The sequence below is a fragment of the Petromyzon marinus genome, chromosome 70 (assembly GCF_048934315.1).
Source record: "Petromyzon marinus isolate PM22_M1 ecotype Great Lakes invasive population chromosome 70, UKy_Petmar_22M1.pri1.0, whole genome shotgun sequence".
Lineage (NCBI taxonomy): Eukaryota > Metazoa > Chordata > Hyperoartia > Petromyzontiformes > Petromyzontidae > Petromyzon > Petromyzon marinus.
The window spans coordinates 4,283,678-4,310,594 of NC_133736.1; the positions used below are offsets into that span (position 1 = coordinate 4,283,678).

The 26,917-nt window shown below is 53.4% G+C and overlaps 1 protein-coding gene across 1 annotated transcript in view; it reads right to left on the reverse strand.

The window, feature by feature from the left end:
- Nucleotides 1–8,306: 8,306 nt before the first annotated feature.
- LOC142906763 (angiotensin-converting enzyme 2-like) overlaps nt 8,307–26,917 on the reverse strand; it is a 45,209-nt gene continuing 26,598 nt past the window's right edge. The window contains exons 7-16 of the mRNA XM_076055209.1: nt 23,375–23,472; nt 22,582–22,754; nt 20,737–20,963; nt 19,497–19,641; nt 18,640–18,738; nt 17,236–17,358; nt 15,335–15,513; nt 12,952–13,010; nt 9,953–10,050; nt 8,307–8,493 (exon numbers count right to left, since the gene is read on the reverse strand). Of these exons, the coding sequence (XP_075911324.1) occupies nt 8,373–8,493; nt 9,953–10,050; nt 12,952–13,010; nt 15,335–15,513; nt 17,236–17,358; nt 18,640–18,738; nt 19,497–19,641; nt 20,737–20,963; nt 22,582–22,754; nt 23,375–23,472 (1,322 nt within the window). The 3' untranslated portion in view covers nt 8,307–8,372. The remainder of the gene's footprint in view (nt 8,494–9,952; nt 10,051–12,951; nt 13,011–15,334; nt 15,514–17,235; nt 17,359–18,639; nt 18,739–19,496; nt 19,642–20,736; nt 20,964–22,581; nt 22,755–23,374; nt 23,473–26,917) is intronic.

The window sequence follows — 26,917 nt, forward strand, 5'->3', positions numbered from 1 at the left end:
TCTTAATTGATTGTTCACGCTTACGGTGGCTTTCAGACGGCATCCATTATTTTCGTCTCCCCCCTCCTCTTTTCCGGACATAGATGGACTCGTCCATCTGAATAAACTGCCAAATCGCTCTCCGTGGTGCTAAAGTTAAAATAAAAAAACGCCACTTTTTTCAAATTTTCTTGCTGTGGTTTTTCACACCTGATGATGATTGCTTCTTGTGTTGCAGTCGAAACGTCGTGAGAATTTTATTGTTTTATATTTTTATTACTTCATTGTTTCCCCTTCGACGTGGTGGTGACTTTACCGAAAGAACCAAGAATATGCTTGTGGTTGTTTCCATCCTGCCCGCCGGTCGACTAGCACCTTCTTTTCTGTCCCCTGCCCCCGTGTCCACACTCAGCTTCCCACTTCTAGCCCCGCCCCCTTCCACCCCCCCAGCGCTACCGCAGCCCCTCCCCCTACCCCACACCCCGCTCCCCCTCCCCCCGTGTCCACACTCAGCTTCCCACTTCTAGCCCCGCCCACTTCCACCCCCCAGCGCTACCGCAGCCCCTCCCCCTACCCCAAACCCCGCCCCCCTCCCCGCGTGTCCACACTCAGCTTCCCACTTCTAGCCCCGCCCACTTCCCCCCCCCCCTCCAGCGCTCACGCAGCCCCTCCCCCTACCCTACACCCCGCCCCCCTCCCCCCCGTGTCCACACTCAGCTTCACACTTCTAGCCCCGCCCACTTCCCCCCTCCCCTAGCGCTCACGCAGCCCCTCCCCCTACCCCACACCCCGCCCCTCCCCCCCGTGTCCACACTCAGCTTCCCACTTCTAGCCCCGCCCACTTCCCCCTCCCCTAGCGCTCACGCAGCCCCTCCCCCTACCCCACGCCCCCCTCTCCCCGCCCTAGCTCCTCCCCCTTTCTTTACCTATATAGCCTCTTGCCACGGCAGCCCTCTCCGCCTGATGGAGGTCGCTCGTGTTCCGATCGAAACGTCGTGATTTGTTTGAGTTCGTTTTATTTCTACCCACGTGATGGCTTTACGCAAGATACCAACGAGTATGGATTCCTGCAGTCACGAAAGCTTCAAATCAAGATTTCAGTCATCGATTTAGACCCCCACTTATGAACAACACCCGAATGTGGCTCTCTCTGTGGTCAGTCTGTGGGTCTCTGTGTGATGAATCTGTGGGTCTCTGTGTGATGAATCTGTGGGTCTCTGTGTGATGAGTCTGTGGGTCTCTGTGTGATGAATCTGTGGGTCTCTGTGTGATGAGTCTGTGGGTCTCTGTGTGATGAGTCTGTGGGTCTCTGTGTGATGAGTCTGTGGGTCTCTGTGTGATGAGTCTATGGGTCTCTGTGTGATGAGTCTATGGGTCTCTGTGTGATGAGTCTGTGGTTCTCTGTGTGATAGTCTATGGGTCTCTGTGTGATGAGTCTATGGGTCTCTGTGTGATGAGTCTGTGGGTCTCTGTGTGATGAGTCTACGGGTCTCTGTGTGATGAGTCTATGGGTCTCTGTGTGATGAGTCTGTGGGTCTCTGTGTGGTGAGTCTATGGTCTCTGTGTGTGAGTCTATGGGTCTCTGTGTGTGAGTCTGTGGGTCTCTGTGTGTGAGTCTATTGGTCTCTATGTGTGAGTCTATGGTCTCTGTGTGATGAGTCTATGGGTCTCTATGTGTGAGTCTGTGGGTCGCTATGTGTGAATCTGTGGGTCTCTATGTGTGAGTCTGTGGGTCTCTATGTGTGAGTCTGTGGGTCTCTGTGTGTGAGTCTATGGGTCTCTGTGTGTGAGTCTGTGGGTCTCTGTGTGTGAGTCTATGGGTCTCTGTGTGTGAGTCTGTGGGTCTCTGTGTGTGAGTCTGTGAGTCTCTGTGTGTGAGTCTGTAGGTCTCTGTGTGATGAGTCTGTGGGTCTCTGTGTGATGAATCTGTGGGTCTCTGTGTGTGAGTCTGTGGGTCTCTGTGTGATGAGTCTATGGGTCTCTGTGTGAGTCTATGGGTCTCTGTGTGATGAGTCTATGGGTCTCTGTGTGATGAGTCTGTGGGTCTCTGTGTGATGAGTCTATGGGTCTCTGTGTGATGAGTCTATGGGTCTCTGTGTGTGAGTCTGTGGGTCTCTGTGTGATGAGTCTGTGGGTCTCTGTGTGATGAGTCTGTGGGTCTCTGTGTGATGAGTCTGTGGTCTCTGTGTGATGAGTCTGTGGGTCTCTGTGTGATGAGTCTGTGGGTCTCTGTGTGATGAGTCTATGGGTCTCTGTGTGATGAGTCTATGGGTCTCTGTGTGATGAGTCTGTGGTTCTCTGTGTGATGAGTCTATGGGTCTCTGTGTGATGAGTCTATGGGTCTCTGTGTGATGAGTCTGTGGGTCTCTGTGTGATGAGTCTACGGGTCTCTGTGTGATGAGTCTGTGGGTCTCTGTGTGATGAGTCTGTGGGTCTCTGTGTGGTGAATCTATGGTCTCTGTGTGTGAGTCTATGGGTCTCTGTGTGTGAGTCTGTGGGTCTCTGTGTGTGAGTCTATTGGTCTCTATGTGTGAGTCTATGGGTCTCTGTGTGATGAGTCTATGGGTCTCTATGTGTGAGTCTGTGGGTCGCTATGTGTGAATCTGTGGGTCTCTATGTGTGAGTCTGTGGGTCTCTATGTGTGAGTCTGTGGGTCTCTATGTGTGAGTCTGTGGGTCTCTGTGTGTGAGTCTATGGGTCTCTGTGTGTGAGTCGTGTGTGAGTTGGGTCTCTGTGTGTGAGTCTATGGGTCTCTGTGTGTGAGTCTGTGGGTCTCTGTGTGTGAGTCTGTGGGTCTCTGTGTGTGAGTCTGTAGGTCTCTGTGTGATGAGTCTGTGGGTCTCTGTGTGTGAGTCTGTGGGTCTCTGTGTGATGAGTCTATGGGTCTCTGTGTGAGTCTATGGGTCTCTGTGTGATGAGTCTATGGGTCTCTGTGTGTGAGTCTGTGGGTCTCCGTGTGTGAGTCTATGGTCTCTGTGTGTGAGTCTATGGGTCTCTGTGTGTGAGTCTGTGGGTCTCTATGTGTGAGTCTGTGGGTCTCTATGTGTGAGTCTATGGGTCTCTGTGTGATGAGTCTATGGGTCTCTGTGTGTGAGTCGATGGGTCTCTATGTGTGAGTCTGTGGGTCTCTGTGTGTGAGTCTGTGGGTCTCTGTGTGTGAGTCTATGGGTCTCTGTGTGTGAGTCTGTGGGTCTCTGTGTGTGAGTCTATGGGTCTCTGTGTGTGATGAGTCTGTGGGTCTCTGTGTGTGAGTCTGTGGGTCTCTGTGTGTGAGTCTATGGGTCTCTATGTGTGAGTCTGTGGGTCTCTGTGTGATGAGTCTATGGGTCTCTATGTGTGAGTATATGGGTCTCTATGTGTGAGTCTATGGGTCTCTGTGTGTGAGTCTGTGGGTCTCTGTATGATGAGTCTATGGGTCTCTGTGTGATGAGTCTGTGGGTCTCTGTGTGATGAGTCTATGGGTCTCTGTGTGATGAGTCTATGGGTCTCTGTGTGATGAGTCTGTGGTTCTCTGTGTGATGAGTCTATGGGTCTCTGTGTGATGAGTCTATGGGTCTCTGTGTGATGAGTCTGTGGGTCTCTGTGTGATGAGTCTACGGGTCTCTGTGTGATGAGTCTATGGGTCTCTGTGTGATGAGTCTGTGGGTCTCTGTGTGGTGAATCTATGGTCTCTGTGTGTGAGTCTATGGGTCTCTGTGTGTGAGTCTGTGGGTCTCTGTGTGTGAGTCTGTGGGTCTCTGTGTGTGAGTCTATGGGTCTCTGTGTGTGAGTCTGTGGGTCTCTGTGTGTGAGTCTATGGGTCTCTGTGTGTGATGAGTCTGTGGGTCTCTGTGTGTGAGTCTGTGGGTCTCTGTGTGTGAGTCTATGGGTCTCTATGTGTGAGTCTGTGGGTCTCTGTGTGATGAGTCTATGGGTCTCTATGTGTGAGTATATGGGTCTCTATGTGTGAGTCTATGGGTCTCTGTGTGTGAGTCTGTGGGTCTCTGTATGATGAGTCTATGGGTCTCTGTGTGATGAGTCTGTGGGTCTCTGTGTGATGAGTCTATGGGTCTCTGTGTGATGAGTCTATGGGTCTCTGTGTGATGAGTCTGTGGTTCTCTGTGTGATGAGTCTATGGGTCTCTGTGTGATGAGTCTATGGGTCTCTGTGTGATGAGTCTGTGGGTCTCTGTGTGATGAGTCTACGGGTCTCTGTGTGATGAGTCTATGGGTCTCTGTGTGATGAGTCTGTGGGTCTCTGTGTGGTGAATCTATGGTCTCTGTGTGTGAGTCTATGGGTCTCTGTGTGTGAGTCTGTGGGTCTCTGTGTGTGAGTCTATTGGTCTCTATGTGTGAGTCTATGGGTCTCTGTGTGATGAGTCTATGGGTCTCTATGTGTGAGTCTGTGGGTCGCTATGTGTGAATCTGTGGGTCTCTATGTGTGAGTCTGTGGGTCTCTATGTGTGAGTCTGTGGGTCTCTGTGTGTGAGTCTATGGGTCTCTGTGTGTGAGTCTGTGGGTCTCTGTGTGTGAGTCTATGGGTCTCTGTGTGTGAGTCTGTGGGTCTCTGTGTGTGAGTCTGTGGGTCTCTGTGTGTGAGTCTGTGGGTCTCTGTGTGTGAGTCTGTGGGTCTCTGTGTGTGAGTCTGTAGGTCTCTGTGTGATGAGTCTGTGGGTCTCTGTGTGATGAGTCTGTGGGTCTCTGTGTGTGAGTCTGTGGGTCTCTGTGTGATGAGTCTATGGGTCTCTGTGTGAGTCTATGGGTCTCTGTGTGATGAGTCTATGGGTCTCTGTGTGATGAGTCTGTGGGTCTCTGTGTGATGAGTCTATGGGTCTCTGTGTGATGAGTCTATGGGTCTCTGTGTGTGAGTCTGTGGGTTCTCTGTGTGTGAGTCTATGGGTCTCTGTATGTGAGTCTATGGGTCTCTGTGTGATGAGTCTATGGGTCTCTATATGTGATGAGTCTATGGGTCTCTGTGTGTGAGTCTATGGGTCTCTGTGTGTGAGTCTGTGGGTCTCTATGTGTGAGTCTGTGGGTCTCTATGTGTGAGTCTATGGGTCTCTATGTGTGAGTCTATGGGTCTCTGTGTGAGTCTATGGGTCTCTGTGTGATGAGTTTATGGGTCTCTATATGTGAGTCTATGGGTCTCTGTGTGTGATGAGTCTGTGGGTCTCTATGTGTGAGTCTGTGGGTCTCTGTGTGATGAGTCTATGGGTCTCTATATGTGAGTCTATGGGTCTCTGTGTGATGAGTCTATGGGTCTCTGTGTGATGAGTCTGTGGGTCTCTATGTGTGAGTCTATGGGTCTCTGTGTGATGAGTCTATGGGTCTCTGTGTGTGAGTCTGTGGGTCTCTGTGTGTGAGTCGATGGGTCTCTATGTGTGAGTCTGTGGGTCTCTGTGTGTGAGTCTGTGGGTCTCTGTGTGTGAGTCTATGGGTCTCTGTGTGTGAGTCTGTGGGTCTCTGTGTGTGAGTCTATGGGTCTCTGTGTGTGATGAGTCTGTGGGTCTCTGTGTGTGAGTCTGTGGGTCTCTGTGTGTGAGTCTATGGGTCTCTATGTGTGAGTCTGTGGGTCTCTGTGTGATGAGTCTATGGGTCTCTATGTGTGAGTCTATGGGTCTCTATGTGTGAGTCTATGGGTCTCTGTGTGTGAGTCTGTGGGTCTCTGTATGATGAGTCTATGGGTCTCTGTGTGATGAGTCTGTGGGTCTCTGTGTGATGAGTCTATGGGTCTCTGTGTGATGAGTCTATGGGTCTCTGTGTGATGAGTCTGTGGTTCTCTGTGTGATGAGTCTATGGGTCTCTGTGTGATGAGTCTATGGGTCTCTGTGTGATGAGTCTGTGGGTCTCTGTGTGATGAGTCTACGGGTCTCTGTGTGATGAGTCTATGGGTCTCTGTGTGATGAGTCTGTGGGTCTCTGTGTGGTGAATCTATGGTCTCTGTGTGTGAGTCTATGGGTCTCTGTGTGTGAGTCTGTGGGTCTCTGTGTGTGAGTCTATTGGTCTCTATGTGTGAGTCTATGGGTCTCTGTGTGATGAGTCTATGGGTCTCTATGTGTGAGTCTGTGGGTCGCTATGTGTGAATCTGTGGGTCTCTATGTGTGAGTCTGTGGGTCTCTATGTGTGAGTCTGTGGGTCTCTGTGTGTGAGTCTATGGGTCTCTGTGTGTGAGTCTGTGGGTCTCTGTGTGTGAGTCTATGGGTCTCTGTGTGTGAGTCTGTGGGTCTCTGTGTGTGAGTCTGTGGGTCTCTGTGTGTGAGTCTGTGGGTCTCTGTGTGTGAGTCTGTGGGTCTCTGTGTGTGAGTCTGTAGGTCTCTGTGTGATGAGTCTGTGGGTCTCTGTGTGATGAGTCTGTGGGTCTCTGTGTGTGAGTCTGTGGGTCTCTGTGTGATGAGTCTATGGGTCTCTGTGTGAGTCTATGGGTCTCTGTGTGATGAGTCTATGGGTCTCTGTGTGATGAGTCTGTGGGTCTCTGTGTGATGAGTCTATGGGTCTCTGTGTGATGAGTCTATGGGTCTCTGTGTGTGAGTCTGTGGGTTCTCTGTGTGTGAGTCTATGGGTCTCTGTATGTGAGTCTATGGGTCTCTGTGTGATGAGTCTATGGGTCTCTATATGTGATGAGTCTATGGGTCTCTGTGTGTGAGTCTATGGGTCTCTGTGTGTGAGTCTGTGGGTCTCTATGTGTGAGTCTGTGGGTCTCTATGTGTGAGTCTATGGGTCTCTATGTGTGAGTCTATGGGTCTCTGTGTGAGTCTATGGGTCTCTGTGTGATGAGTCTATGGGTCTCTATATGTGAGTCTATGGGTCTCTGTGTGTGATGAGTCTGTGGGTCTCTATGTGTGAGTCTGTGGGTCTCTGTGTGATGAGTCTATGGGTCTCTATATGTGAGTCTATGGGTCTCTGTGTGATGAGTCTATGGGTCTCTGTGTGATGAGTCTGTGGGTCTCTATGTGTGAGTCTATGGGTCTCTGTGTGATGAGTCTATGGGTCTCTGTGTGTGAGTCTGTGGGTCTCTGTGTGATGAGTCTATGGGTCTCTATATGTGAGTCTGTGGGTCTCTGTGTGATGAGTCTGTGGGTCTCTGTGTGGTGAGTCTATGGGTCTCTGTGTGTGAGTCTGTGGGTCTCTGTGTGATGAGTCTGTGGGTCTCTGTGTGATGAGTCTGTGGGTCTCTGTGTGGTGAGTCTATGGGTCTCTGTGTGTGAGTCTGTGGGTCTCTGTGTGTGAGTCTGTGGGTCTCTGTGTGATGAGTCTATGGGTCTCTGTGTGATGAGTCTGTGGGTCTCTATGTGTGAATCTATGGGTCTCTGTGTGATGAGTCTATGGGTCTCTGTGTGTGAGTCTATGGGTCTCTATGTGTGAGTCTATGGGTCTCTGTGTGTGATGAGTCTGTGGGTCTCTATGTGTGATGAGTCTGTGGGTCTCTATGTGTGATGAGTCTGTGGGTCTCTATGTGTGATGAGTCTGTGGGTCTCTGTGTGTGAGTCTATAGGTCTCTGTGTGTGAGTCTATGGGTCTCTGTGTGTGAGTCTGTGGGTCTCTATGTGTGAGTCTGTGGGTCTCTATGTGTGAGTCTATCGGTCTCTATGTGTGAGTCTATGGGTCTCTGTGTGTGAGTCTATGGGTCTCTGTGTGTGATGAGTCTGTGGGTCTCTATGTGTGAGTCTATGGGTCTCTGTGTGTGAGTCTGTGGGTCTCTGTGTGTGAGCCTGTCGGTCTCTATGTGTGAGTCTGTGGGTCTCTATGTGTGAGTCTATGGGTCTCTGTGTGTGATGAGTCTGTGGGTCTCTGTGTGTGAGCCTGTGGGTCTCTATGTGTGAGTCTGTGGGTCTCTGTGTGTGAGTCTATGGGTCTCTGTGTGATGAGTCTGTGGGTCTCTGTGTGTGAGTCTATGGGTCTCTATGTGTGAGTCTATGGGTCTCTGTGTGTGAGCCTGTGGGTCTCTGTGTGTGAGTCTATGGGTCTCTATGTGTGAGTCTATGGGTCTCTGTGTGTGAGCCTGTGGGTCTCTGTGTGTGATGAGTCTGTGGGTCTCTATGTGTGAGTCTGTGGGTCTTTGTGTGATGAGTCTGTGGGTCTCTGTGTGATGAGTCTATGGGTCTCTGTGTGATGAGTCTGTGGGTCTCTATGTGTGAGCCTGTGGGTCTCTATGTGTGAGTCTATGGGTCTCTATGTGTGAGTCTATGGGTCTCTGTGTGTGAGTCTGTGGGTCTCTATGTGTGAGCCTGTGGGTCTCTATGTGTGATTCTATGGGTCTCTATGTGTGAGTCTATGGGTCTCTGTGTGTGAGCCTGTGGGTCTCTATGTGTGATTCTATGGGTCTCTATGTGTGAGTCTATGGGTCTCTGTGTGTGAGCCTGTGGGTCTCTGTGTGTGAGCCTGTGGGTCTCTGTGTGTGAGCCTGTGGGTCTCTGCTCACCTGACAGCGGCTTGGACGTCTGCTAGAGGCACCACGGTGGACGCGTCGCCCGGGTGCCGGACCAGGAAGTAGAAGGAGACTCTCGGTGTCTCTCTGAAGACAACGATGTTGTCCACGCTGGGGACACAGAGACACAGAGACAGAGACACGGAGACACAGTGACTGGCGGTGTCTCTCTGAAGACAACGATGTTGTCCACGCTAGGGACACAGAGACACAGAGACAGAGACACAGTGACTCGCGGTGTCTCTCTGAAGACAACGATGTTGTCCGCGCTGGGGACACAGAGACAGAGACACAGAGACAGAGACTCAGAGACACAGTGACTGGCGGTGTCTCTCTGAAGACAACGATGTTGTCCACGCTGGGGACACGGAGACAGAGACACAGAGACAGAGACACAGAGACAGTGACTCAGAGACAGACACAGAGACAAAGACACAGAGACAGAGACACAGGGACAAAGACAAAGAGACAGACACAGAGACAGTGACTGGCGGTGTCTCTCTGAAGACAACGATGTTGTCCACGCTGGGGACACAGAAACAGAGACACAGAGACAGAGACACGGAGACACAGTGACTGGCGGTGTCTCTCTAAAGACAACGATGTTGTCCACGCTGGGGACACAGAGACAGAGACACAGAGACAGAGACTCAGAGACACAGTGACTGGCGGTGTCTCTCTGAAGACAACGATGTTGTCCACGCTAGGGACACGGAGACAGAGACACAGGGACAAAGACAAAGAGACACAGAGACAGAGACACAGAGACACAGTGACTCTCGGTGTCTCTCTGAAGACAACGATGTTGTCCACGCTAGCGACACAGAGACAGAGACACAGAGACAGAGACACAGAGACAATGACTGGCGGTGTCTCTCTGAAGACAACGATGTTGTCCACGCTAGGGACACGGAGACAAAAACAAAGAGACAGAGACACAGAGTGACTCTCGGTGTCTCTCTGAAGACAACGACGTTGTCCACGCTGGCGACACGGAGACAAAGACACAGAGACAGAGACACAGAGACACAGACACGGAGACAGAGACACGGAGACAAAGACACAGAGACAAAGACACAGAGACAAAGACAAGGAGACTCGTGGTGTCTGTCTGTGAGTGTGGTTCACGTGGTTGTGAGTGTGGTTCACGTGGTTGTGAATGTGGGTCACGTGGTTGTGAATGTGGTTCACGTGGTTCACGTGGTTCACGTGGTTGTGAGTGTGGGTCACGTGGTTGTGGGAGTGGTTCACGTGGTTCACGTGGTTGTGAATGTGGGTCACGTGGTTCACATGGTTGTGAATGTGGGTCACGTGGTTCACATAGTTGTGAATGTGCTTCACGTGGTTGTGAATGTGGGTCACGTGGTTGTGAGTTTGGTTCACGTGGTTCACGTGGTTGTGAGTGTGGGTCACGTGGGTCACGTGGTTGTGAATGTGCTTCACGTGGTTCACGTGGTTGTGAATGTGGGTCACGTGGTTGTGAATGTGGTTCACGTGGTTCACGTGGTTGTGAATGTGGGTCACGTGGTTCACGTGGGTCACGTGGTTGTGAGCGTGCTTCACGACTCACTCGTACTGCACCTCCTCCCCGAGGCCCCGGCTGTACTTGCGCATGGCGTAGGCCGTGACGGAGCGGAAGAGATAGAGCTCAACCTCGTTCCACTCGTACTGCACGCACACGGAGACATCGCGCGGGGGACAACGTGGAGACAACGTGGGGACAACGCGCGGGGGACACCGGGGGGACGACGCCGGGGGGTGGCGGACGACGCGGAGACACCGAGACACGGGGACGATGAGACACGGGGACGATGAGACACGGAGACACAGAGACTCGGGGTCACAGAGACACGGGGATGATGAGACACGGAGACACAGAGACTCGGGGTCACAGAGACACGGGGATGATGAGACACGGGGATGATGAGACACGGAGACACGGAGACTCGGGGTCACAGAGACACGGGGACGATGAGACACGGGGATGATGAGACACGGAGACACAGAGACTCGGGGTCACAGAGACACGGGGATGATGAGACACGGAGACACAGAGACTCGGGGTCACAGAGACACGGGGATGATGAGACACGGAGACACAGAGACTCGGGGTCACAGAGACACGGGGATGATGAGACACGGAGACACAGAGACTCGGGGTCACAGAGACACGGGGACGATGAGACACGGAGACACGGAGACACTGAGACAGAGACTCGGGGTCACAGAGACACGGAGACGGTGAGACAGAGACACAGAGACACTGGGATAGAAACACGGAGACACTGGGACAGAGACTCGGAGACACTGAGACAGAGACTCGGAGACACTGCGACAAAGACACGGAGTGACTGAGACAGCGACACGGAGACACTGAGACAGAGACACGGAGACACTGGGACAGAGACACGGAGACACTGGGACAGAGACTCGCGGTCACAGAGACACGGGGATGATGAGACACGGAGACACTGAGACAAAGACTCAGAGACACTGAGACAGAGACACTGAGACAGAGACACGGAGACACTGAGACAGAGACACTGAGACAGAGACACGGAGACACTGAGACAGAGACACGGAGACACTGAGACAGAGACTCGGAGACACTGAGACAGAGACACGGAGACACTGGGACAGAGACACGGAGACACTGGGACAGAGACACGGAGACACTGAGACAGAGACACGGAGACACTGAGACAGAGACACGGAGACACTGGGACAGAGACACGGAGACACTGGGACAGAGACACGGAGACACTGGGACAGAGACACGGAGACACTGGGACAGAGACTCAGAGACACTGAGACAGAGACACGGAGACACTGGGACAGAGACACGGAGACACTGGGACAGAGACTCGCGGTCACAGAGACACGGGGATGATGAGACACGGAGACACGGAGACACTGAGACAAAGACATGGAGACACTGAGACAGAGACACTGGGACAGAGACGCGGAGACAATGAGACAGAGACACAGAGACGCTGGGACAGAGACTCGGAGACACTGAGACAGAGACACGGAGACACTGGGACAGAGACATGGAGACACTGAGACAGAGACTCGGAGACACTGAGACAGAGACACGGAGACACTGAGACAGAGACACGGAGACACTGGGACAGAGACACGGGGACAGAGACTCGGAGACACTGAGACAGAGACTTGGGGTCACAGAGACACGGAGACACTGAGACAGAGACTCGGGGTCACAGAGACACGGGGACAATGAGACACGGAGACACGGAGACACTGAGACACTGAGACAGAGACTTGGGGTCACATAGACACGGGGACAATGAGACACGGAGACACTGAGACAGAGACACGGAGACACTGGGACAGAGACTCGGAGACACTGAGACAGAGACACGGAGACACTGATACAGAGACACGGAGACACTGAGACAGAGACACGGAGACACTGGGACAGAGACACAGAGACACTGAGACAGAGACACGGAGACACTGAGACAGAGACACTGAGACAGAGACACGGAGACACTGGGACAGAGACTCGGAGACACTGGGACAGAGACACGGAGACACTGGGACAGAGACACGGGGACACTGAGACAGAGACACAGAGACACTGGGACAGAGACTCGGAAACAGAGACTCGGAGACACTGGGACAGAGACACTGAGACAGAGACTCGGAGACACTGGGACAGAGACACGGAGACACTGGGACACTGAGACACGGAGACACTGAGACAGAGACACGGAGACACTGAGACAGAGACTCGGAGACACTGAGACAGAGACACGGGGACACTGGGACACTGAGACAGAGACACAGAGACACTGGGACAGAGACTCGCGGTCACAGAGACACGGGGATGATGAGACTCGGAGACACGGAGACACTGAGACAAAGACACGGAGACACTGAGACAGAGACACGGAGACACCGGGACAGAGACTCGGAGACACTGAGACAGAGACGCGGAGACACTGGGCCAGAGACACGGAGACACTGAGACAGTTACACGGAGACACTGAGACAGAGACTCGGGGTCACAGAGACACGGGGACAATGAGACACAGAGACACGGAGACACTGAGACAGAGACTTGGGGTCACATAGACACGGGGACAATAAGACACGGGGACACGGAGACACTGAAACACTGAGAGATCTTTCCGTCTATAGGTGCTGCTCGCTACTCACAGCCACTTACCCCTACAGTCTGTTGAGGATACACGGGGGACCTTTGTCTGTGTGTCTATAGGTGCTGCTGCTACTCGCTAACAGCACTTGCCCCTACAGCCCTGTTAGAGGCTACACGGGGGACCTTTGTCTGTGTGTCTATAGGTGCTGCTGCTACTCACAGCCACTTGCCCCTACAGCCTGCTAGAGGCTACACGGGGGACCTTTGTCTGTGTGTCTATAGGTGCTGCTCGCAACTCACAGCCACTTGCCACCACAGTCTGTTAGAGGCTACCCGGGGGACCTTTGTCTGTGTCTATAGCTGCTGCTCGCTACTCACAGCCACTTGCCCCCACAGTCTGATGGAGGCTACCCGGGGGACCTTTGTCTGTGCGTGCGTCCACTCACGGCATCGTCCCCCATCTCCGCCTTCAGGCTGATCCTCACTTTCATGGCCTCGTTCATGTCTAGCAGCAGTAAAGGGGCGGGCAAATCACAAATCACAGAGATCCCCCACACCAAGGCAGTAGTCACGGAGTCAACATTGGGACCAAATCGTCCAGGGGGTCTGGGGGTCTGGGGGAGTGGGGGTCCACCCCCACTCCCCCACACCACCCCCCCCACCCCCCCAAGAAATACAAATCTAAATTATACTACACTACTATACACTACACACTACACTATACACTACACTATTATATACTACACTACTATACACTACACTACTATACACTACACTATACACAACAATACTATCTACACTATACACTACTATTCACTACACTACTATACACTACACTATACACTACACTATACACTACACACTACACTATACACTACACTACTATACACTACACTACTATACACTACTATATACTACACTACACTATACACTACACTACTATACACTATACTACTATACCCTACACTACTATACACTACACTACTATACACTACTATATACTACACTATACACTACACTACTATACATGGGGGGGTCCGTGGGGGGTCCGTGGGGGGGTTCGTGGGGGTGTCTGTAGTGGGGGGTGTCTGTAGTGGGGGTGTCCGTAGTGGGGTGTCTGTAGTGGGTGTGTCTGTAGTGGGGGTGTCTGTAGTGGGGGTGTCCGTAGTGGGGGTGTCTGTAGTGGGGGTGTCTGTAGTGGGGGTGTCTGTAGTGGGGGTGTCTGTAGTGGGGGTGTCTGTAGTGGGGGTGTCTGTAGTGGGGGTGTCTGTAGTGGGGGTGTCTGTAGTGGGAGTGTCTGTGGGGTGTCTGTAGTGGGGGTGTCTGTAGGGTGTCTGTAGTGGGGGTGTCTGTGGGGGTGTCTGTAGTGGGGGTGTCTGTGGGGGTGTCTGTGGGGGTGTCTGTAGTGGGGGTGTCTGTAGTGGGGGTGTCTGTAGTGTGGGTGTCTGTAGTGGGGGTGTCTGTAGTAGGGGTGTCTGTAGTGGGGGTGTCTGTAGTGGGGGTGTCTGTAGTGGGGGTGTCTGTAGTGGGGGTGTCTGTAGTGGGGGTGTCTGTAGTGAGGGTGTCTGTAGTGGGGGTGTCTGTAGGGTGTCTGTAGTGGGGGTGTCTGTAGTGGGGGTGTCTGTAGTGGGGGGGTCTGTGGGGTGTCCGTAGTGGGGGTGTCTGTAGTGGGGGTGTCTGTAGTGGGGGTGTCTGTAGTGGGGTGTCTGTAGTGGGGGTGTCTGTAGTGGGGTGTCTGTAGTGGGGGTGTCTGTAGTGGGGGTGTCTGTAGTGGGGGTGTCTGTAGTGGGGTGTCTGTAGTGGGGGTGTCTGTAGTGGGGGTGTCTGTAGTGGGGGTGTCTGTAGTGGGGGTGTCTGTAGGGTGTCTGTAGTGGGGGTGTCTGTAGTGGGGGTGTCTGTGGGGGTGTCTGTAGTGGGGGTGTCTGTGGGGGTGTCTGTGGGGGTGTCTGTAGTGGGGGTGTCTGTAGTGGGGTGTCTGTAGTGGGGGTGTCTGTAGTGGGGGTGTCTGTAGTGGGGGTGTCTGTAGTGGGGGTGTCTGTAGTGGGGGTGTCTGTAGTGGGGGTGTCTGTAGTGGGGGTGTCTGTAGTGGGGGTGTCTGTAGTGGTGGTGTCTGTAGTGGGGGTGTCTGTAGTGGGGGTGTCTGTAGTGGGGGTGTCTGTAGTGGGGGTGTCTGTAGTGGGGGTGTCTGTAGTGGGGGTGTCTGTAGTGTGTCTGTAGTGGGGGTGTCTGTAGTGGGGGTGTCTGTAGTGGGGGTGTCCGTAGTGGGGGTGTCTGTAGTGGGGGTGTCTGTAGTGGTGGTGTCTGTAGTGGGGGTGTCTGTAGGGTGTCTGTAGTGGGGGTGTCTGTAGTGGGGGTGTCTGTAGGGTGTCTGTAGTGGGGGTGTCTGTAGTGGGGGTGTCTGTAGTGGGGGTGTCTGCAGTGTGGGTGTCTGTAGTGGGGGTGTCTGTAGTGGGGTGTCTGTAGTGGGGGTGTCTGTAGTGGGGGTGTCTGTAGTGGGGGTGTCTGTAGTGGGGGTGTCTGTAGTGGGGGTGTCTGTAGTGGGGGTGTCTGTAGTGGGGGTGTCTGTGGTGGGGGTGTCTGTGGTGGGGGTGTCTGTAGTGGGGGTGTCTGTAGTGGGGGTGTCTGTAGTGGGGGTGTCTGTAGTGGGGGTGTCTGTAGTGGGGGTGTCTGTAGTGGGGGTGTCCGTAGTGGGGGTGTCTGTAGTGGGGTGTCTGTAGTGGGGGTGTCCGTGGTGGGGGTGTCCGTGGTGGGGGGGTCCGTGGTGAGGGGGGGGGTCCGTGGGGGTCCGTGTGGGGGGTCCGTGGTGGTGAGGGGGGGGTCCGTACTCACAGGGCGCCCAGTCGGGGTCCCACCCCACCGTCTGCCCGTGCCTGTGGTTGTCCTCCTGCAGCCAGCGGTAGAGGGGCTCGAAGTAGTCGATGAGGGCCGTGGAGTCCATGGCGGTGGTGGAGGCGACCTGCTCCAGCGCCTTCGTCCACGCCTCCGACTTGCCCAGCTTCAGCATGTTGCTGTCGCCGCCGGGAACGGTGTGGCGGTGAGGACGTCACAACCACGACGTCACAACTACGACGACGTCACGGCTACGACGTCACAACTTCGACGTCGCGACGACGACGTCGCAACTACGACGTCACAACTACGACGTCGCGACGACGACGTCGCGACTACGACATCACGACGACGTCACGACCACGACATCGCGACGACTACGTCACGACTAGGACGCCATGACGACGTCGCAACTACAACATCACGACTGCGACGTCGCGACTACGATGTCACGTCTGCAACGTCGCAACTACAACGTCACGACGACGTCACGTCCATGACGTCACAATGACGATGTCGCGACGACGTCACGATTACGACATCACGACTACGATGCCGCGACTACGACGTCACGATTACGTCACGACGTCACGACGTCACGACGACGTCGCGACGACGACGTCACCATTACGTCACAACGATGACGTCACGACTACGATGCCGCGACTACGACGTCACGATTACGTCACGACGTCACGACGACGACGACGTCGCGACGACGACGACGTCGCGACGACAATGTCACGATTACAACGTCACAACGATGACGTCACGACTACGATGCCGCGACTACGACGTCACGTCCGCAACATCACGACGACGACGTCACGAATACAACGTCACGACGTCACGCACAAACAGACACACACACAGACACACACACACACAGACACACACACACAGATACACACACAGACACACAGACACACACACACATAGACACACATAGACACACACAGACACACACAGACACACACACAGACACACACACACACAGACACACACACACAGACACACACACACAGACACACACAGACACACACAGACACACACACACACACAGACACACACAGACACACACACACAGACACACACACACAGACACACACACAGACACAGACACACACTGACACACACTGACACACACACACAGACACACACACACTGACACAAACACACATACACTGACACACACAAACACACAGACACACACACAGACACACACACACAAACACACACACAAACACACACACACTGACACACAAACATACACACACACACTGGCACACACACACACACTGACACAGACACACAGACACACACACACACAGACACACACACACACAGACACACACACACACACACAGACACACAGACACACACAGACACACACACACACTGACACACACACAGACACACACACAGACACACACACACACACTGACACACACACACAAACACACACACACAAACACACAAACACACACACACAGACACACACTGACACACAGACACACACACACACACTGACACAAACACACACACACTGACACACACACAGACACAAACACACACACACTGACACACACACACAGACACACACAGACACACAGTACACACTGACACACACACACACTGACACACAGACACACACAGACACACACAGACACACACACAGTACACACTGACACACACACAGACACACACACACACAGACACACACTGACACACACTGACACAGACACACACACACACACACTGACACACACACAGACACACACACAAACACACAGAAACACACACACACACACTGACACACACACAGACACACACACAAACACACAGAAACACACACAAACACAGACACACACACACTCTTGTCATCGCCGTATCTCTCTCACATGAGCTTCTCGCCGGCCTCTTTAGAGCCGTTGATGTCGCATTTGTAGACGGGACCCTTGTGACCAGCCGCTGCGCACAGAGCCACCTGGAACTGGAACTGCAGAATGGTCCTCGTGTAGTACCTGCGAAGAGAGGTGGACGATGTTGACTACCTCGCCTGGTACGCGGGAGGTCGCGGGTTCAATCTCGACCCTGCGTGTCTCTCTCTCTCTCTCTTCATCATCACGGTGGCTAGGAGATGTTAACTACCTCCCCTGGTGTGCAGGAGGTCGCGAGTTCGATTCCCGACCCTGCGTGTCTCTCTCTCTCTCTCTCATCATCACGGTGGCTAGGAGATGTTAACTACTTCACCTGGTATACAGGAGGTCGCGAGTTCGATTCCCGACCCTGACGACGCCTGCTGCTGTATATTTGGAGCTTGTGTGTCTCTCTCTCTCATCATCATCACAGTGCCTAGGAGATGTTAACTACCTCGCCTGGTATACAGGAGAATCGTAAGTTTGATCCGGCCCCTGATGCCTGCTGCTGTTTATTTGGAGTTTGCGTGTCTCTCATCATCATTATCACGGTGCCTAGGATATGTTGACTACCTCGCCTGGTAAACAGGAGAATCGTAAGTTTGATCCGGCCCCTGACGCCTGCTGCTTTGTATTTGGAGTTTGTGTGTCTCTCTCTCATCATCATCATCACTGTGCCTAGGAGATGTTGACTACCTCGCCTGGTATACAGGAGAATCGTAAGTTTGATCTGGCCCCTGACGCCTGCTGTTGTGTATTTGGAGTTTGCGTGTCTCTCTGTCATCATCATCATCATCACGGTGCCTAGGAGATGTTGACTACCTCGCCTGGTATACAGGAGAATCGTAAATGTGATTGGTCCACATCCGAGACGGCTTTCTTTAGAACCTAGTCTCCACTGGTGTTGGACCAGAAGACGCCTAAAGGTTGTCTTTTTGCTTGCATTTTTACTGCTTGTGTTGTGGTTATTGCAGACATGATGCCTTGAATAAAGGTGTCAGTTTTTTGAGCCAGTTAAAAGGGTTAAACCTGTTACTATATCTTGTTACTGGCAAAGGAGGTCTCATAATAGGAGAATCGTAAGTTTGATCCGGCCTCTGATGCCTGCTGCTGTTTATTTGGAGTTTGCGTGCCTCTCTCTCTCCGTGGCCTTTTAAAATTTTTTTATTTTTTATCTCCACATTTAGCACGAACGTCTCTATGCGCTTAGACTCTTAGGGCTGCTATAAACGTCCACGTGGCGGCGATAAGTCACCACTTTGCGACGGTCGCGATCGCTTAGCTACTGCGTAGCAGCTCAATTGGGTGTCCTTACACCTGGTGGAAATGTAAAACAAAAGCGTTGATAGTTTAAGTTTAGGTGGCAGAGAGAGAAAGGGGTCACACCGTATGAAGGAGTAGTCATTGGCAACGTGAAAGAGAGCGGCTGGATCACAGTAGTCCTCATTGTGCAGGATGGGCTCCACAACTCCCACCATCTCCCGTCTACATGGAGACACACACACACACAGAGACGCACAGAGACACACATACACACAGACACACAGAGACACACACACAGAGACATACACACAGACACACAGAGACATACACACAGACACACAGAGACATACACACAGACATAGATACACACACAGACATAGAGACACACACACAGACACACAGAGACACACACACAGACACACACACAGAGACACAACACAGACATAGATACACACAGACATAGAGACACACACAGAGACACACAGAGACACACACACAGACACACACAGAGACACAACACAGACATAGATACACACACAGACATAGATACACACAAACACAGACACACACACAGACACACACAGACACACACACGTGATGGAGGTGAGGGGAGGGAGGGAGGGGACTGAGGGGAGGGGAAGGAGCGAGAGAGGGAGGGAGGGAGGGAGGAGGGGAGGGGAGGGAGGGAGGGAGGGAGGGGAGGGAGAGAGGGAGGGCGGGAGGGGAGGGAAGGAGGGAGAGAGGGCGGGAGGGGAGGGAGGGAGGTGGACAGGGAGAGAGAGAGGGAGGGCGGGAGGGGAGGGAGGGAGGGCGGGAGGGGAGGGAGGGAGGGAGAGAGAGAGGGAGGGGGGGAAGGAGGGGAGGGGGGGAGGGGAGGGGAGGAGAGGGAGGGAGGGAGGGAGGGAGGAGAGGGAGGGAGGGAGGGAGGGGAGGGGAGGGAGGGAGGGGGACAGGGAGAGAGGGAGGGCTGGCTGGCTCACTTCATCTGCCACCAGGTCTTCATCCACTCGTTCCGAGGGATGTCCCCGGAGAAGACCTTCCAGCGCCACTGCTCCAGCGACAGCGTGAAGGGCAGCGTGGCCACGATGGTGAGGGCCTGCTTCAGCAGGAAGTTCATGTCGGTTTCTGACGGAGGGGCGAAGAGAGACGAGTGAGGGGGGCCGCTAAGCCCCCACCCCCCGAAGACGAAGCATCGTCCCTCCCTCCACCCGTGTGTCTCACGGCGTGTGTCTCACTGTGTGTGTCTCACTGTGTGTGTCTCACTGTGTCTCACTGTGTGTGTCTCACTGTGTGTGTCTCACTGTGTCTCACTGTGTCTCACTGTGTGTGTCTCACTGTGTGTCTCACTGTGTGTCTCACTGTGTGTGTCTCACTGTGTGTGTCTCACTGTGTGTGTCTCACTGTGTCTCACTGTGTGTGTCTCACTGTGTGTGTCTCACTGTGTGTGTCTCACTGTGTCTCACTGTGTGTGTCTCACTGTGTCTCACTGTGTGTGTCTCACTGTGTCTCACTGTGTGTGTCTCACTGTGTGTGTCTCACTGTGTGTGTCTCACTGTGTCTCACTGTGTGTGTCTCACTGTGTGTGTCTCACTGTGTGTCTCACTGTGTGTGTCTCACTGTGTGTGTCTCACTGTGTGTGTCTCACTGTGTGTGTCTCTGGACAAAGTCCCATCGGTGAGCTCCTCCGGCGGGCAAGGCTGCGTTGGCTGGGTCATGTAAGCCCGCATGCCCAGCCACCGCATGCCGAAACAGCTTTTGTTCGGCCGGATCGAGGGGGCTAAGCGGGCGCGGCACGGGCTAGAGAATAGATGGGAGTGATGTGGTACGGGAGGACGTGGAGCTGAGTGGACTTGCCGATGACCGGTACCGGCGGTGTCAAGATCGGCCTCTGTGGAGGAGGAGGCTCGTGAAGGACGCCGCTACCGGGCAGTTGGAGGCAGTCGCCCCTCCAACAACAACGGAGGGCGGGGGAGCGACGCTCACAACAACGAGCGGAGCGCCGGGTGGCTAAAGCGCAGCGGGTTGGCACAGTAAGGGGGCACAGGTGGTGGTGCATCGGCCGGTCATCTCGGTCAGTCGACCCGTGGGCACCTGCTGGGTCTGCCCCCGTGACCACCTCGTGCCAGCGGGCGGTTCGACACTCCACCCGCATCCCCGTCTGTCTCACCGCGTGTCACTCCCCCCCGTCCACCACCGCGTCCCCCCCAGGTCCACCCTCACCTTCGTCGTCCGTGAACCCCGGCGGTAGGAGCCCCAGCTTGCCCAGGTGCGCGGGCGTGGCTGCCGAGAGGCTCATGATCTCCCCCACGGCCTCGTGGAAGCCCTCGTTGGCACCGTCCCGTAGAAGCCAGGGCAGCGGCGCGTACTCCATGTCGTACTGCAGGTGGCCCATCTCGTGGTGCGCCGTCAGGAAGTCGTCCATGTTCACCTTGCCGCACATCTTGATCCTGCGCGACGGAGGAGGAGGAGGAGGAGGAGCGGGGTGGGTGGGTGGGTGGGTGACGATGTCGCGATGGGTTTAAGGCAAAGCGAGTCGCGCGAAAAAAAAAAATTTTTTGTCGGGGGTTTTTCTTTCTTTTTTGGTTCTTTCGGTAAAGTCACGTGGAATGAGAATGAAATAAAAAAAATTTTTATCTTCGGAGTTGTCTCTTTTTGTTTGCATTTCGACTGCTTGTGGTTGACATGATGCCTTGAATAAAGGTGTCAGTTTTTTTTGTGCCAGTTAAAAGGGGTAAAACCTATTACTATATCTTGTTCCTGGCAAAGGAGGTCTCATAATGTAAATGCTCACCCCGAGCCCTCAATAACTCTGATAGTGCGATGTTTTTGAGTTGTACGCCTTTTGGCGTCTTCTGGTCCAACACCAGTGGAGACTTAAGGGCTCTAAGAAAAGCCGTCTCGGGTGTGGACCAATCAAATTCAAGGACAGTGCCAATATTATTATCAGAGTTGTCTTCTTTTTTGTTTGCATTCTGACTGGCTTGTGTTGTGGTTATTGCAGACATGATGCCTTGAATAAAGGTGTCAGTTTTTTGTGCCAGTTAAAAGGGGTAAAACCTATTACGAGAATAAAATAATAAAATAAAATAACACAATAAAATTCTCACGACGTTTCGGGCCACGACGCAAATGGCCTTCATCGAGACGGTCTCGTCCCTTCACCTGATGAAGGCCACTTGTGTCGTGGCCGAAACGTCGTGAGAATTTTTTATTGTGTTATTTCATTTCGTTATTTTATTCTCATTCTACGTGGTGGTGACTTTACCGAAAGAACCAAAGAAGATGAATCCTTGCAGTCACGAAAACTTTTTTTTACTTTTAACCAGGTAAGGCGCCACGAAGCCGCACGGTTATTTTTCAGGAGCGACTCTGGCCATCCGCAAACGGGAGCGCGACGAAGACGGCTTATCGTGTGGAAATAAAAAAGCAGCAGCCAAATACTACCTCCCGCACACCAGGTGAGGGAGTTAACATCTCGCCAAATCACAGGCGTCGCCAGGGGGTCGGGGATGGAACCCACGACCTCCCGCACACCGGGCGAGGGAGTTAACATCTCGCCAAATCGCAGGCGTCGCCATGGGGTCGGGGATGGAACCCACGACCTCCCGCACACCGGGCGAGGGAGTTAACATCTCGACACATACGGGCGTCATTATGGGTTGGGATTGAACCCACGACCTCCCGCGCACCGGGCGAGGTTGTCAACATCTCGACAAATCGCAGGCGTCGCCATGGGGTCGGGGATGGAACCCACGACCTCCCGCGCACCGGGCGAGGGAGTTAACATCTCGACAAATCACAGGCATCATTATGGGTCGGGGACGGAACCCACGACCTCCCGCGCACCGGGTGAGGTGGTCAACGTCTCGAAAAAATCACAGGCATCATTATGGGTCGGGGATGGAACCCACGACCTCCCGCACACCGGGCGAGGGAGTTAACATCTCGAAAAAATCACGGGCATCATTATGAGTCGGGGATGGAACCCACGACCTCCCGTACACCGGGCGAGGTGGTCAACGTCTCCCCAGCCACCGGGCCGGCCCCGAGGGTGGTGGCGGGCACCTGAAGTCCTGGCCGTTGCCCATGTCCCACGCGGTGGGGTGGCACACCACCTCCCGGCCGTCCTCTGGCCGCACCAGCATCGAGTGGTTCCAGAAGCTGGCGCCCATCGGCTGGAGGCCGATCGACTGGAAGAAGTGGTCCGCAGACTCGAACATCGTCTTCACCTGCCAGCCCTGGGCCGAGGATTAAAACAGGGGGGGGAGGGGCGTCGTCACGGTGTCGTCATGGTGTAGTGACGTCGTCATGGTGTAGTGACGTCGTCACGCTGTAGTGACGTCGTCACGGTGTAGCGGCGTCGTCACGGCGTCGTCACGGCGTAGTGATGTCGTCACGGTGTCGTCATGGTGTAGCGACGTCGTCACGGTGTAGTGACGTCGTCACGGTGTAGTGACGTCGTCACGGTGTAGTGACGTCGTCATGGTGTAGTGACGTCGTCACGGTGTAGTGACGTCGTCACGGCGTCGTCATGGTGCAGTGACGTCGTCACGGTGTAGTGACGTCGTCATGGTGTAGTGACGTCGTCACGGTGTAGTGACGTCGTCACGGTGTAGTGACGTCGTCACGGTGTAGTGACGTCGTCACGGCGTTGTCATGGTGCAGTGACGTCGTCACGGTGTAGCGACGTCGTCACAGCGTCGTGACGTCGTCACGGTGTAGTGACGTCGTCATGGTGTAGTGACGTCGTCACGGTGTAGTGACGTCATCACGGCGTAGTGACGTCGTGACGGCGAGAGGAGTGTGTGGAGTCCACGTGCACTAGAGAGCGAGTGGCAGGTGGTACGCGACCCCTCACTTTGGCGACCATCTGAGGCGTGACGTCGACGCTCGGCTTGTCGGGGAACGGAGTGGCGAGGGAGTTGAGGTTGGTCCAAAAGCGTCCCCACATGTCACCTACACGCACCATCACACACACCATCACACACCATCACTACCATCACACACACCATCACACACCATCACACACACCATCACACACCATCACTACCATCACACACACCATCACACACCATCACTACCATCACACACCATCACACACCATCACACACCATCACACACCATCATACACCATCACACACCATCACACACACCATCATACACACCATCACACACACCATCACACACCATCACACACCATCACACACACCATCACACACCATCACACACCATCACACACCATCACACGCACCATCACTACCATCACACACACCATCACTACCATCACACACACCATCACACACACCATCACACACACCATCACACACCATCACACACACCATCACACACACCATCACACACACCATCACACACCATCACACACACCATCGCACCCACCATCACACACCATCACACACACCATCACACACCATCACACACCATCACCACCATCACACACACCATCACACACACCATCACACACACCATCACACACCATCACACACCATCACCACCATCACACACACCATCACACACACCATCACACACCATCACACACCATCACCACCATCACACACACCATCACACACACCATCACACACCATCACACACACCATCACACACCATCACACACACCATCACACACCATCACACGCACCATCACACACCATCACACGCACCATCACACACCATCACACACCATCACACACCATCACACACACCATCACACACCATCACACACCATCACACACCATCACACACCATCATACACCATCACACACCATCACACACCATCACACACACCATCACACACCATCACACACCATCACACACACCATCACACACACCATCACACACACCATCACACGCACCATCACACACCATCACACACACCATCACACACCATCACCACCATCACACACCATCACACACCATCACACACCATCACACACACCATCACACACACCATCACACGCACCATCACACACCATCACACACACCATCACGCACCATCACACACCATCACACACACCATCACACGCACCATCACACGCACCATCACACACCATCACACACACCATCACACACACCATCACACCATCACACACCATCACACACCATCACACAGACCATCACACGCACCATCACACGCACCATCACACGCACCATCACACGCACCATCACACACCATCACACACCATCACACACATCACACACCATCACACACACCATCACACGCACCATCACACGCACCATCACACACCATCACACACATCACAAACCATCACACACCATCACACACCACCCCATCACACACCATCACACACCATCACACCATCACACACACCATCGCACGCACCATCACACACTATCACACACCATCACACACCATCACACACACCATCACACACACACACCATCACACACCATCACACACAACACCATCACACGCACCATCACACACCATCACACGCACCATCACACGCCATCACACACCATCACACGCCATCACACGCCATCACGTACTAAAACTAAAACTACATTTTGCTTTGCCACTCATTGCACAGAGACCCAAAGACTCATCACACAGAGACCCACAGACTCATCACACAGAGACCCAAAGACTCATCACACAGAGACCCAAAGACTCATCACACAGAGACCCATAGACTCATCACACAGAGACCCAAAGACTCATCACACAGAGACCCACAGACTCATCACACAGAGACCCATAGACTCATCACACAGAGACCCATAGAATCATCACACAGAGACCCATAGAATCATCACACAGAGACCCATGGACTCATCACACAGAGACCCATAGACTCATCACACAGAGACCCATAGACTCATCACACAGAGACCCACAGACTCATCACACAGAGACCCATGGACTCACACACAGAGACCCATAGACTCATCACACAGAGACCCATAGACTCATCACACAGAGACCCATAGACTCATCATAGACTCACACACAGAGACATCATTAGACCTCCTTTGCCAGTACCAAAATATAATAATAGGGGTTTTTCCCCTTTTTTCCGGCAACAAAACTGAAATCTTTTTACGAGGATTCGTGTTACCGCATTAACCACAATAGCTGCGGTCAAAATGCAAACAAAAAACACACTGTGGTAATATGATGATGCATTGTCCTTGAAACTGATTGGTCCGCACCAAGGGACGGCTTTCTTTTGAGCCTCGACCCAATTGGTGCTCGACCAGATGACGCTTTGGGTCCAGGCTCAAAAGAAAGCCGTCCCTTGGTGTGGACCAATCAGCTTCAAGGACAATGCATATATTATCATATATTATCATAGTATGTTTTTTGTTTGCATTTTGACTGCAGGTATTGTGGTTAATGCAGTAACATGGATCCTTGTAAAAAGGTGTCAGTGTTGTTGCCAGAAAAAAGGGGAAAAACCCTATTATTATATTTCACACACAGAGACCCACAGAGACCCACAGACTCACCACACAAAGACCCATAGACTTATCACATAGAGACCCATAGACTCGTAACACAGAGACCCACAGACTCACCACACAGAGACCCACAGAGACCCACAGACTCATCACACAGAAACCCACAGAGACCCATAGACTCGTCACACAGAGACCCACAGACTCACCACACAGAGACCCACAGAGACCCACAGACTCACCACACAGAGACCCACAGACTCACCACACAGAGATCCACAGAGACCCACAGACTCATCACACAGAGACCAATATACTCATTAGACAGAGACCCATAGACTCACACACAGAGACCCATAGACTCATGACATAGAGACCCATAGACTCGTCACACAGAGACCCACAGACTCACCACACAGAGACCCACAGAGACCCACAGACTCATCACAGAGAAACCCACAGAGACCCATAGACTCGTCACACAGAGACCCACAGACTCACCACACAGAGACCCACAGAGACCCACAGACTCACCACACAGAGACCCATATACTCATTACACAGAGACCCATAGAATCATCACACGAAGACCCATAGACTCACACACAGAGACCCATAGACTCGTCACACAGAGACCCACAGACTCACCACACAGAGACCCACAGACTCACCACACAGAGACCCACAGACTCACCACACAGAGACCCACAGAGACCCACCGACTCACCACACAGAGACCCACAGAGAGCCACAGACTCACCACACAGAGACCCACAGAGACCAACAGACTCACCACACAGAGACCCATAGACTCATCACACAGAAACCCACAGAGACCCACAGACTCACCACACAGAGACCCATAGACTCATCACACAGAGACCCACAGAGACCCACCGACTCATCACACAGAGACCCACAGACTCACCACACAGAGACCCACAGACTCACCACACATAGACCAACA